This window comes from Rhinolophus sinicus, linkage group LG06, assembly GCF_036562045.2.
Source record: "Rhinolophus sinicus isolate RSC01 linkage group LG06, ASM3656204v1, whole genome shotgun sequence".
Taxonomy (NCBI): domain Eukaryota; kingdom Metazoa; phylum Chordata; class Mammalia; order Chiroptera; family Rhinolophidae; genus Rhinolophus; species Rhinolophus sinicus.
The window spans coordinates 18075205-18089440 of record NC_133756.1 but is presented as its reverse complement, the minus strand read 5'-3'; the positions used below and the strand labels follow the sequence as shown (position 1 = coordinate 18089440).

Genomic DNA, 14236 nt, shown 5'->3' with positions numbered 1-14236 from the left:
TTTGTACCCCAGTTTTCTATCTTTTCATATTTCACCTACCTCTTTGTGATATTTCTGAGGAAATATAATTTGAAAGCAGTTCTAGGTAATTGTGTTAATATATTATAGCTAGTCTTAATGGTTTGTCAGAATTATTTTTATAGTGGAATATCTGTTTCAGTGTTTGTAAAACATTTGACCTTCAGGTGCCAGCTTGTTTTGGAATGCAGCAGGTGATGATCAAGAGCCTGAATCTCAGCTGAAGCAAGATGATACCAAGATTTCCAGTGAGGACATGAATTTTTCTGTTGATATTAATAATGAAGTCACAAGTCCTCCAGGTAGTGCATCTTCATTAAAAGCAGTTGATATTCCCAGTTTTGAAGACAGCAACATTGCCGTCAAAGAAGAATTCAGCCAGCCACTTTCAGTATCCAAGTAAGGTCTCTTTGATTGAATATTCATCCTACTTCCTTTTTTCTTTTTAAATTCTAATATTGTTTTGGTGTTCTGACTCATATGTGCATACAAACCCATGCATACATATGTATCTACATTTATTTCCATATGTATCTGAATATATTTGAAAATCCTGACTTCATACCAATCTTCTGATTCCAATCCTTCACCCCTTTTTCTTATTTAAAACTTCTTTTCCCAACATTGATAAGCCTGGCTTTCATTATGTACAATATACTCATTTGTTCAGTCCTAGTGTACACATAAAGTAGTTTTCAGAATTGCCAAGAATTCTGAAACACATTTACTAGAATATGTTTGTTTGTAGTTCTTTTTATCTTTAGCCTTACAACATCCAACAAAAATACTTTTCAAAGTTATTTAGGTTAGTTTTTTTCTTCTTTGTTCCCTTATGTGCTTATGTTATTTGTATGCAATGCCATTAGGTGTTACTGTTTGTATTCCATCTTGGGGTCCCTCCATATTCTGGTTGACTTTGTTTTTTTGGTGTGTGAAACATCACTATGGTTCTAACAGACCACAAACTATATGAAAAGATATATTCTGAAAGAATTGTTCTGTTCTCCTCCCTGCTACCCTGTTCCCAGATTCTCCTTTTTCCACCTCTTTTTCCACCCAATCTCTTTAGTTACTGGTTTATCTTTCCTGTATTTCTTTTGTACAAATGAGCACGTATGTCTGTATTTTCTTATGTTACTTCTTTCTTACATGAAGTGTAGAAAAGTAGTATGAGTACCACAGGTACTCTCCTGAGCCTTTCTCTTTTCACTTCGTAGTGTATACTGAAAATCAGTCCAAATCAGTTCCTAGAGATTTTTCTCATTTTTAATAGCTGTATATTATTTCATTGTGTATTTTGTTATACCATAGTTTAACGAAATGCTCTTATTTATGAGCCTTTAGACTGTTTCTAATGTTTTTCAATTACAAATAATGCTATAGTTAATTACTTTATTTGTGTGTGTATATTTTTGAATTGTTTTAGAAGTGGTGTTCCTGCATCCAAAGTTAAGTGCATATGTAATTTTGTTAAGTATTATCAAATTCCCCTGCAAAAGGGTTGTACCAGTTTGCATTCTCACCAGCAATGTATGACATTATGTTTCCCCACAGCCATGCCTACAAAATATGTTGCGATATTTTTTAAAAGTTTTTTTACCAGTCTGATAAGTGATAAATGATACCTTGGTACTGTTTTAATTTTCATTTTTAAAATTATGAATGAGTTTGTCATGTTGAGGGTCAATTTGGTATATTTGTGAATTATCTGTTTGTCTTTCCTATGCCATTTATCTTAGAGTTTTATGTCCTTGACTCCCTAATTTTTAAGTGTTCTTTATATATTAGAGATGTTGGCTATTTGGTATATATTGTGAATATTTTCTTCTAGTTTGTCAATTGTCTTTTGACCTTGTTTGATGTTTTTTGCCATGTAATGATTTTTTTACTTTAGTAGTCACATTTATTGACTTTTTCTTTAAAATTATATCTTGACTAGTGTTTTACAAAGATTCAGTTCAGCTAATATTTATTGAGATTATCATGTACCAAATGAGTGCTTGGCACTTCATATCAATTTAAAATTAAACAAATGGAAAAAATTGAAAATAAGCTGAGTTTTAAAGAAGAGGTATGGTTAGAAAAATCATACCATATCTATAAAATAAAATATTATGTAAAGATTAAAACTTGCTTTTAAGAATATTTAATTAAATGGGAAGGTACTCGTGATATAATATTGGATTTTAAAAAGCAGCTTCCCAAACTATGTGGTACAGTTTTTAGAGAAAATACATACCTATATAAAAAGCAGAGATGGAACTCCTCAAAAATGTTAACAGTAGTTATCTCTAGATATTAAATTACCTGTGACTTTTATTTTCTTTATTCTTGGTATAACTTTGAGCAGTTACCTAACACCTGTGGCTCAATTTCCTCACCTGTCAAATAGGGATAATATGTGCTTTCTCTCTCATAGGTCTTTCTGGTAAAAATTATATAAGATGATGTACTTGAAACAGTGCCTGCCCCATACATAATAAGCTTTCTGCTAGCTAAATTTATTATAACTTTTCTCTGTTTTCTACAATAGCTACAGATGACTGTTCTTACAAAAAATGTTTTTAAATATTGCTTTCCATAGTTATTTTTTAAATATATATTTACCATATTTCCCTGAAAATAAGACCGGGTCTTATATTCATTTTTGCTCCAAAAGGTGCATTAGGGCTTATTTTCAGGGGATGTCTTATTTTTTCATGTACTACAATCTGCATTTATTCATGTACAAAAATCTACATTTATTCACATACAGTCATGTCATCCTTTTCTGGAATATCATCATAACTCTCCAAACCCCAAATTCCGGCTTGAATTCTTGTTACTCCATTTCCTGTAGAACCATTGGCCCCAATCTCTCATGTCCAGCAATAGAACTCTCCTTAAATGAGCACTTCTTGTCCGTGTAGCCTGCTTGTAGTGCATTGGCAACACAGCTGTCAGTGATTTTATCCCATGAATTCTTCACCCAAGTCACAGCCTCTTGCAGGCTAGGCTTCATAGTTTCCACGCTGATTTCTCTCCATTCTATTTTCAGTGTAGCCATCGATTTCTATGTGCAAATGGTCCTTGAATGGCTTGTTGATTGCAATATAAGAATCTGGAGATAGGCAGTCATTCCTGCGGGAATCATTATTTGATCTACTCTTCTCTCTGCAAGGAAGTTCTTCATGTCTTTAGCGTGATGAGTGCTGGCTGAATCCCAGACTAGCAGACCTCTTTGGCCACCTCGCAAAACAAGTGGCAGCATTAAATCGACCCACTTCCTTATAACTGCTTGTGTGCACCAGGCTTTTTCAGTTTCAAGAACATAAATGCCTGAAACACATTCAACCTTATCTTTCTTGCCCTTAGTGATGATTAGAGGTGGGGCTTTCCTTCCATCTTGACGAATTGCCAAAATATAGGTAACACTTGCACTTTTCATAACCAGTGGAGGGAATGTAGATTGACGAGGCACCCCTCTGATCAATTGTCCTTTGAGATCCTTGGCCCATAAACAATGCAGTTTCACCCATAGCAATCACGTTGGAGAATTGGTATTTAGAAAAGTCGATGCCATCAACAAAGGACTTGAATGCAAGTGCACGTTTAATAACTTCAGTTCGTCCAGCTTGAACAGTGTTGTCGATCTTAGAGACATTTCATATCGCTGAAGGAAGCCATCCAGCCAGTGTTGTGATGCTTTGAATTCTTCTGGGGATATTTCTAACTGTGGTGCCATTGCAAGGGCAAATGCTTGAATATCAGCCCTGCGCACAACCAAAGCCTTTGCTCTCCTGTCAGCAATGCATTCACAGATGATGTCTTCCAGCTCAGAAAATAATGGTCCTGATCCATATTTGCGCTTCTTAGCATTTCCCTCATCCACCTGTTGACTGAGGTTATCGTACTCTGCTTGCCATTTTCGGACCATTCGGAGATCCAACTTCTTGTCTTTGCAGAAAACCGTAAGATTCTTGCCCCCGGAGTCCTCCACGATTCCTTTCTTGTACTCGACGGAATAGCTCTTTGTTTTTGTCTGGGAGTCAAAATATTATTCCCTTTAAATTTACCATTAAATCAAGTGTTAATTGAAGACTTATGAGACATGGCAACAAAAATGATGACAGTTAAGAATTATGGGCCACACAAAAGCAATGAAACATTGCAGGCACCAAAATTCAGAAAACATTTCTTTATTTCACACGAGTGTATTAAGTACATCCGTTACAACACATGATGTATTGAATTATGAAGATTCATATTAGACACAACCACGTCCATTCGTTACCAAGTGCGCACATTATTCGTGTGTTGTGTCTGTACTCCAATTGGTCATTCGGCAATAAGTCTTGAGCTCATCTGTTTACATAGGTGTTTACCTCTCGTCCAAAGGTGCCCGCTTGGGTACTATCATTTATTTTAAGTATTAATGTCAATAATATTTATATTTAATTATATATTAATATTATTTTATAATTCAATACGTCTGTCGTGTGTTGCAACAGACGTACTAAATGCATCATCTGGCTGACAATCTTTATGGGGCTTATTTTGGGGGCAGGGCTTATATTACAAGCATCCTGAAAAATCACACTAGGGCTTATTTTCCGGTTAGGTCTTATTTTGGGGGAAGTGTACGGTATATTCTAATTTTGAAAATAATAAATGTTCATTGTATAAATTTGCAAAATACATAAAAGCATAAAGAAGAAAAATTTTACCAAGTATATAATGTGATTAGAAATGGCAACTTATGAACTCTCATATGACAAAGTTTTTAACTACATGTATATTTTAAAACTTGAAGTGAACAACAAATAATATATTTAAAATTTTTAGATACACTATAAATTTCTTTTGTGCCAAGTTCAGGAGAAATCAACAGGGTTGCTTTCCAAGTTTCAGAGAAAGTTTTCTGAATATATTATAAATAACATAACTCAAAAAGGTATCATAATCCAACTTATATGCAGCCTATCAAGATGAGATGCTCATCACTTAAGAGCTGAAAATACAAACCAGAATCTACTTGAGTCTTTACCTTTCTTCCAAAGTTACTGCACTTCAAATATAGTTACCTTGGTACCATGATAACTAACATTTACATTGTATATATCCTTTCAAGCAGCTCTTCTCCACTTGTGAGTGAAGAACCTGATGTGCCTTTGCTCCTTCCGAATTCCCTGCTGGCAGAGCATGTAAGCATGTGCTTACAGAGTGGACCAACAGAGGGTGCTAGTAACAACTCTGTAACATCAGGGGAACCAAAAATTGAGCAAGTAATGCAACGCTTGCCTCATCAACAACCATCAGATAACCAGAAAATATACCAGGATTTATTGGTAAGAAAAGTAAAGCAGTTCATCTTTTGTGAAATGGTTATTTAGTCTAGGGTATACTAGTAAAGCCTTTCCTATCTTTAAACTGACTGGGACCTTGATATAAAAAGATTTTCTGTAAATTAATGATATATCATTTATTTCTTTTAGCTTTTCTTAAATTATGATAACCTAAATTCAGTAATTTACTGTAAGCATGCCAGTTATCAGGTACTTAGATAGCCAGGAAGCAAAGCACCATATTTTAAAAATTTAAGTGTTGATATTATGCCAAATTCAAACTAAAGTTAGTACCATAAAAAACAACCAAGAGGTTGCAGGAAGTTTGAACATTGGAAAGACGTATGATATTTATGATAATAGTTACTGATTTCAATTTAGGTAAGCAGATTTTTATTGAATACTTAGCTTTGTCTAAGAAAGTGAACTAAGTAAAGTGGATAATATAAAGATGAATATGACAGTCTCTGCGCTTGAGACCTAGGGGAAATAGCTCATGAATACCAATAACAAACAATTACAGGACGGGCTGAGAAGTGCTATAAGCAAAGGTAGCACAGAATAAAATGGGATAATTCAGTTTGGAGGAAATAGTTGTTTTAGAAAAGTTAGAATGTGAACTGTGATTTGAAGGTTGGAGACCCTGGCTCTCACTTCCTTCCAAATTGTAGACTTTGGGACATTTGATTTCTTCGTTTAAAATTGAAGGCTAATTAAGCATAAGGGCCCTAAGTATTCATCAATGAACGCGTATTTTTTTTTTGCCTGCTAGGTCTTAGACTGGTGCAAGCAACTGTGTGCTGGGGGAATGAAATATACTTTAATGTCAGGAAGGCAGAGATAGTATCACAGGTCGTATTACTCAAATGATTTTAAATCTGTTGGTTTTAAAATAAACAAGTTCTGAACAAACATTCTAAGTTTCTCTGGGGTCTGATGAAATCATTAGGATGAGCTGTTTATAAAAACTCCATAATACTTGCAAATGTACTTGATAATTTGTAGAATTTGGCAAGATACTATTTTGCTTTTCCCTTATGCTATTATTTACATTTTTGTTTCCTAATACTGTTTTTTTCCCTAATATTGTTAATAGTGATTTTTCCTTTTACAGTTGACATTCAATATTATTTTATATTAGTTTCAGGTGTACAGCGTAATGGTTAGACATTTATAGAATTTACCCAGTGATCCCCTGGGTTAGTCTAGTACCCACCTGCCACTATACATAGTTGTTGCAACATTATTGACTATATACTCTATGCTGTACTTATCCCTGTAACTATTTTGTAACTACCAAAATGTGTTTCTTAATCCCTTCACCTTTTTTTACCCAACTCCCCAACCATTCTCCCCTCTAGCAACCATCAGTTTGCTCTTTGTATCTATGAATCTGTTTCTATTTCGTTTGTTTATTTTGTTCTTTAGATTCTACATATAAGTGAGATCATGGGGTATTTGTCTTTCTTATCAGTCTGACTTATTTCACTTAGCATAATAATACCCTCTAGGTTCATCCATGTTGTCACATAGTGATTTTAAAAGTATGTCCTTTTTATTTTCATCAGGGTCAAGTGAACCACCTATTAAATAACTCCTCTAAAGAAACTGAGCAACCATCTACCAAAGCAGTAATTATCAGCCATGAATGCACCAGAACCCAAAATGTTTACCATACGAAGAAAAAAAAACATGATTCAGGACCAATGGACAAAGACTATGTTCTTAATGCAACCCTTAAGCAACTAAGAAGCCTTGGAGTAAAAATTGATTCTCCCACTAAAGTGAAGAAAAATGCACATAAAGTGGATCATGCCAGGTAACTTTAAAATTTGTTTTAAAAAATGAATACATTTTAGATATATTGCAGCAGTCTCATGAGAAAAAGTATAAATTTGCCACTCAGTTCAATTGATTTATCATTTATTCAGGGCCTGCTCTATGTATGATGAATAAGAAATCATCTCTACCCTTTAGATTCTTCATTTTGGTAGGAGAGCGGGTTATATACATAAGTAATTAGAGAGATATTGTGCAGTGTCTCCTGGGTAAAAATGCCAGTGTAATGCTCTAGGAGTCAGGAAAGAGAAATGAGCTTTTATTCATTCCTGGTGTCTGGAAAGTCTTCCTGGAGGTGACAGTGTCTGCGCCAGCTCCTGGATGTACAGTTTGCAGTTGTGCCATCTAAAAGGCAAAAACATTCCTTTTTTCTAGGAATGTGTTTTGAAGAATAATAGTTACATGAACCTTACTCATTACTCACCAGTTCCAGCAAGCCATGTTCTGTTCAGATTCCTCTTCAGAGATGACTGTAGCACATACTTGTTTTTAAAGAGGGTAAAATCTAGAAAATATATTATTAAAGTTAGCCTGTTTTCTGTTAATTATTTTTGTTGCTGTTTTCTAGTTACAAAAGTAATACAGTCTCATGATTTTTAAAAAGTATCAAATAATACACTAGAATATCAGATAAAATTCAAAACTCCCTATACCCTAAACTCCTCAATCTGACTCTTCCAAGGTTACTTCCCATTTCTTTTGTATTCTTCTAGAAATGTTTGAGTATATATGAATATGTGTATAAGTGTTATGATTTGGGTTTTTTTTGCTTTATAGCTTACTTTTGTTTATAGGTATATGCAGTTCTTTGCCATGCATTTAAAAAGCTGCATAATACTCTATTGTATCCATGTACTATAATATAGTGAACGCCAGTCCTCTGTTAATGACCTTTTAGGCTGAATCTCTTATTTCTTACTTCAGACAGTGCTAAGTGAACTTGCACAAGTATCTTTGCATGATACATTCCTACAGGTGGACAAGATCAAAGGATATGGGCATGTAAGGTTATGGTAAATGGTGCCATTCCCCACCAAAACAGTTGTAATAGTTTGTATTCCTCCCAACAGTGTCAGAGAGTAAGGCTAGTGTTTTTGAAGGTTAAATTTCAATACTGTGAGATAGAGGCTATATAATGTCTGTTGAAATGCACAGATCACCCTGCTATCTATGTGGAACCCTTACATTTTAGTGTGGCTGCCTTTGGGGAATAGTTTTTAGGTAATATATTTCTTCACAGTGGCCACCCTATTTTAATGTTTCTAGTGTGAAACATTGAAATTAACGCATTTTAGTGTATAATGAACTTGATTCATTTTTTTAAATGCCTAGAATGAAATAGAAAGTAAAGACTTCTTGGTGTATCAGTGTGGGATAGTCAAATTGTTTTAATCAAGATTGTTTTCCTTTTAATTTAAGTAACAATTTATGTTATAAATTTATACTATGAAAATAATACATGCTCAGGATTAGAATTTTTAAAAATGAAGAAAATGTCACCTGAATTGTTGAGACCCAAAGAAAATCAGCTTTTTAGGAAACAGTTATAGTTTTACTATCTGTACAATTTTGTTTTTCTTTATGTAACATTATAAAATAGCCATTTTCATTTAATAGGGGCTCTACCCATTTTTAAAATTCGGTTATCTCTGTGAGTTGCAAAATTCATAGATACCCATTCATAGATAGGATTTTAGTTTCATATAAGATAATTTTCTGAAGGAAGTGAAAACAGATGTGAAAAAAATCATTTTCAGTTTAAAGCAGTATGTTGAATCAAGTATTTCCATAAAGGGGTAAGCTGGAAAACTTTTTACAATAGCGTAGCTATATCTTTATATGAAGAAAAATATTTTTAAGGTTTTATTATATGGTATAAATTGTTATATAAAATATTGTAGAACTCTGGAAATAGAGTTTAATATTTGTTTTGTTTCCATTGTCAAAGAAATACAGGCCTATTTTGGAAAATTTGGAAAAATAGACCCAAAAAAACCCCATATTTGCAACAAACTTAATTATTAATATTTTGCTTTTGTATTTCCTGTTTGTTTTTCCTAAAAAATTTTAGCAGCAGCCATTTACTGAGTGCTCATAATGTGTCAGGAATGATGCTAAAGTTTTATGCAGCATTGTTTCATTTAATCCTTAAAATAATCTGGGTGATAGATACTATTGTTGTTATTGTTTTATAGATGAGGAAATTAAGTACAGTTTGCCCAAGGCCCCACACCTGTGAATTTAAATCTATCTCCTCTAACTCCAAAGTTCATAACTTTGTTTGCTGGGGGGAGGGATATTGACTGTTTTGCTATACTGCTTACTGCTTGTTTAATTTTTTGGTGGGTTCTGATAGTGGTGTATATGTCCTGCTTTGTGTTTTGATCATGCTGTACAAACCAAAAACAAATTTTTTTTGGCTTTGGCTTTACATTGGGAAATAAGCATGTTTTCCAAGTTGTTGTAACCCCTTCTAAGCATCATCTTTAATGGGGATATATGAGGTGTGATCAAACAATACAATGAATGTTAAAAGATTACTACAGTAAAAGACACATTGCCATTAATCCCCCTCAAAATACTCCCCATCACCTCAAACTCACTTATCCCATCGTTCTTGCCACTTTCTGAAGCAGTTCTGGAAGTCCTCTTTTGTGAGTGTTTTTAGTTGTGCTGTCGTGGCTGCCTTGATGTCCTGAATTGATTCAAAACGTTCACCTTTGGTGGTCATTTTGACTTTGGGGAAGAGCCAGCAGTCACACAGTGCTAGATCCGGTGAGTCAGGTGGATGAAGACACACCGTAATGTTTTTATTTGACAGAAATTGCCATATCAGAAGCAATGTGTGACACAGAGCATTGTCATGATGGAGGATGATTTATGGCACACTTTAAAACACACCTTATAACATACCTTCTCTCAACGGTAGCTCACATCCAACTGACTGCACCAAACAAGTTGAAACTTGTCTCACAGTTATTAAGGTTCCTTGTGCCACTTCCTGTATTGAAGATCCCTGCCTTTCCGTTGGATGGCACTCAGCAGCAGCATCCACCGTATTTTGTGGTCACAATGGAAGATTCTGTGTCACACATCGCTTCTGGAATAGTGCAATTTCTGTCAAATAAAAACATTACGTTGTGCCCTCATCCACCTGACTCACCTGATCTAGCACTGTGCAACTTCTGGCTCTTCTCCAAAGTCAAAATGACCACCAAAGGTGAATGTTTTGAATCCATTCAGGATATCAAGGCAGCCATGACGGTACAACTAAAGACTCTCATAAAAGAGGACTTCCAGAACTGCTTCAGAAAGTGGCAAGAATGATGGGATAAGTATATTCAAAGCAAGGGAGAGTGTTTTGAGGGTGATTAATGGCAGTGTGTCTTTTAATGTAATAAATTTAAAAAATTTAAACATTCACCGTATTTTTTTATCATACCTCATATAATCCATACGTGGGACATAGCATTTGTTTACCTAATCTTTCCCTTGTCAGAACTGAAAAGAACTTGTCAAGTCGGTTCTAATTTATTATTTTAAATGTTGCTATGATGAACATCTTTTTGCAAAGATTGCATCTTTTATCATTAAGATTATTTCCTTAGAATAGAGTCTTGAAAGTGGAAAGGCTAATTCAAAATGGTAAGAAAATTTTAAAGCTGTTGCTCCATTGCTTTCTGAAAAAGTAAGAATTCCTGCCAACGATATGTATTACTATTTCACCAATACTTTCACTCATTTTGCTTCAGTAAATATGTATTGAGCTTCTACTATGAACCAGCTATGAGAGATATCATGGTATACAAAATAACCTGGTAAAGACATCTTTGCCCTCATGGAGTTTACAATTTAATGAGCAAGATGCACAAATACAGTCAATTATTATGTATTCTGATACATGCTATGAAAGCACATAAGAGAGGTACCTAACATTAGCAACATGTTCATACTATTTTATTACCCTATATTAAAATTGCCTTTTTAAAAGATCTGTGCTAATTTAGATCCAAAAAAATTATTTTATATTTATATTTCATTGATTATTAATGGGTTCTGTATATTACAGTGATTAAAAATGAAACTGCGTTGAAACTATTTCTCCAAAATATAGAAGAATTCAATTTTTATTTGTCAGTTATCTTAGGCTAAGAGGATACTCCAAACATACGACTGTCTAAAGCCTACATAATCAATTCACATTGTGTTACAGTTTGTCTTAAACTTAGTTTTTTAGTATAATCTCCTACCACTCTCTCCCAAGTTCTAGCTTACCCACCATTGGCATTTGCAAGGTTCCTTGCTCTTACTTTTATTTGGGATGCTCTTTTTCACCTTTCTGCTGCCGGAAATTTTATTATCCTTCAAAGCTAACTCAGATGTCACCTCCTTTGTCAAGGTTTCCTGGACCCCTCACCAGAACATTGATATGTTGTAGTCTCAGAATACCTTGTTCCTAATAGATTGTAGCATGTTCCTGTGATAGCCTTTCCCACAACATTGTGTATTTTATGTATCTCTGAATGCTCATTGCCCGGAAATTAGTTAAAAATCTCTATTCTTCAGTTTTCTGAACTGTAAAATAAAGATAATTATAGTACCTACTTCTTTTATTCATTCAGTAAATATTAATCGAATGCCTACTATGTGCTAGGCATTGTTCCAGGCACCAAGGATACTGCAGTGGGGGAAAGAAACAGACAAAAATTCTGCCCTAGTGGGCTTTCATGAGGGAGCTAGACAATAAATAAGGAATGTAAGTTAAATATATACATAGCCATGGGTGTTAAGAAAACAGAAAAGTGGGGGAAGGGAAATGTGAAGTATTGAAGTAGAGAATAAAGTTGAAATATTTGATAGGGATGACCTCCCTGAGAAAGGTTTCTGTGAGGATTAAATGAGATATGTTTAGCAGAGTGCCTGGCAAAGATATGGCAACCATAAAAATTAGCAGCTGTTATTGCATGCATGATATAAAGGGAAAGGCAATTTAATTAATTGACATTAATAACGCCAGCCAAAGTGAGTTGATATCTAATGAAAGCAAACCAGTGTATTCACACAGTACTCCATATCCAGAGAACGGCTGATGTTTTTCATTCATTACAAATAAAATCTCAACTATGAGCAATTTAATATTCTGAGCTACTCACCAAAGCTTGTAATGTTATATTATCAAATGTGTCTTCTGTTTGATTTTATTTTTGTTTTACTTTCCCAATATTGAATGACTTTCACATTTTGGGGCATTGTATTTTGTCTTAAAACCATGACGGATGTATTAAATTTAGGAAAATTAATTTCTGTTTCACTTTCAGTCTGTGAATTCATGCATTACCATCTAGGTTATCACATTTATCCCTTGAATGTATCTGGATTATCAAGACTTTAATGTCTGAGCACTCAGATAAAAAAGCACCATGAGGCTCAAAGTTGAAAACCTTTTGTTACTTTCATAGAATGGAACACATTTAGAATAACACTATTTAGTATTTAAAAATAAGATAAATGATGGCCTACTCCATTGTGTCTTTCAGTGTGTTGGCATGCATCAGCCCTGAAGCAGTGATCTCTGGATTAAACTACATGTCATTTGCTAATGTTGGCATGAGTGGCTTAAGCCCCAATGGTGTGGATTTGAGCATGGAGGCAAATGCTATAGCTCTGAAATATTTAAATGAAAATCAGCTGTCACAACTGTCTCTCTCACGATCAAACCAAAATAGCTGTGACTCATCTTTTAGTTTTCTACATATAAATACAGACAGAAGCACAGTGGGGCTTAGTTTAATTTCACCAAACAACATGTCACTTGCAACCAAAAAATATATGAAGAGATATGGACTCATACAAAGCAGTGACAATAGTGAAGATGAAGAGGAGCCTTTGACCAACTCAGACAGCAAGAGTGAACATTTACTGACTCAGAACCTCACATCCATACCCGAACAGCCTGATTGTCAGAAGGAGTCGTCCAGGGGTGCCTGTGAAATGATTAATGGTTACAACTGTGAATCCGTGGCCACTCACACAGATACACCCGTATTGAGAAATATTACAAATGAAGTTGTTCGGTCAAAAACAACACAGCGGTTGAATGAAAACCCAACATTCTTATTAACAAACGTAAAACCAAGTCCTGCAATGAAGCTCCGAACTGGAAAGGCAGAGTTCACCCAACATCCTGAGAAAGAAAATAAAAGGGACACTCCAATATTTTCTGAAAGTTTGAAACCTGAAACTTTAAAGCAAATGAATAGTATGAATTCCATAGGCGCCTTCTTAGATGTAAAGCGTCTCAGACAGTTGCCAAAATTATTTTAAACCTTTAACGCCCTGCGCTCTTGATAGGAGGAAAGGGTGTCTTCTGAAGGTACTTGGAGAAGCCAGAGCCTTTCAGTAGTTTTGGGATTCCAAATCATTCTAGGGATCAGCCTGTTTCTGGGTAGTGGCTGATTGCAAAGAGCTGAACAAGTGACCTGATTGTCTATGCAATGGCTGGCTACTAGTAGGAGGGCTAAGTTAAGTTCTCTTTGTTCCAATAGAGCTGGTCAACATCACTGAAAGCTTTTTTAAAAAACAAATCCTGAGATGAGTTATTTCAACAAATTTAGGTAAACAGACTCTATTCAGCACAGAATCTGAACTGCTCTTTTATACTGTACATTTTGAAAAGTAAGTCTGTTTTTCTAGCATGTTGCATCTCTGCATCTACCCAGGATCACCTGAAAGAACATAAAGTTATCATGACTCTGACTAAATTGGCTAAATCAACCATTATTGAAATGAAGGGGAAAGTTAATTTTTAAAACTAATTTAAGATCTTTTATACAAGCAGTGTGTATGTCCTCTTAAGATGCATATTTGTTAAATTCTGTGGAAGAAAAACCTTTGCATTCTAGTGGGTTGATGTTAGTGTAACATTTTCAACATACAGCACTATCACAGAATAAGAACATTGGGTATGAGTGTGTTTTATAAACTTTGTGAGTTTTTCAGATGTTTTAATTTTTTAATAGAACTAAAATGTCTATTAAATTTAATAAAAATGTCTA

General features: G+C 34.5%; 1 protein-coding gene across 5 annotated transcripts in view; it reads left to right on the top strand.

Moving 5' to 3' along the window:
- Window positions 1–14236, top strand: part of STIL (STIL centriolar assembly protein) — a 53545-nt gene extending 39309 nt beyond the window's left edge. For 4 of the 5 annotated variants that reach the window (XM_074334681.1, XM_074334680.1, XM_074334679.1 and 1 more), the window contains 4 exons: window positions 186–417; window positions 5129–5345; window positions 6911–7161; window positions 12719–14236. In XM_074334681.1, the coding sequence (XP_074190782.1) occupies window positions 186–417; window positions 5129–5345; window positions 6911–7161; window positions 12719–13505 (1487 nt within the window). In that variant the 3' untranslated portion in view covers window positions 13506–14236. The remainder of the gene's footprint in view (window positions 1–185; window positions 418–5128; window positions 5346–6910; window positions 7162–12718) is intronic. The other variant, XM_074334682.1, reaches the window with a different exon arrangement.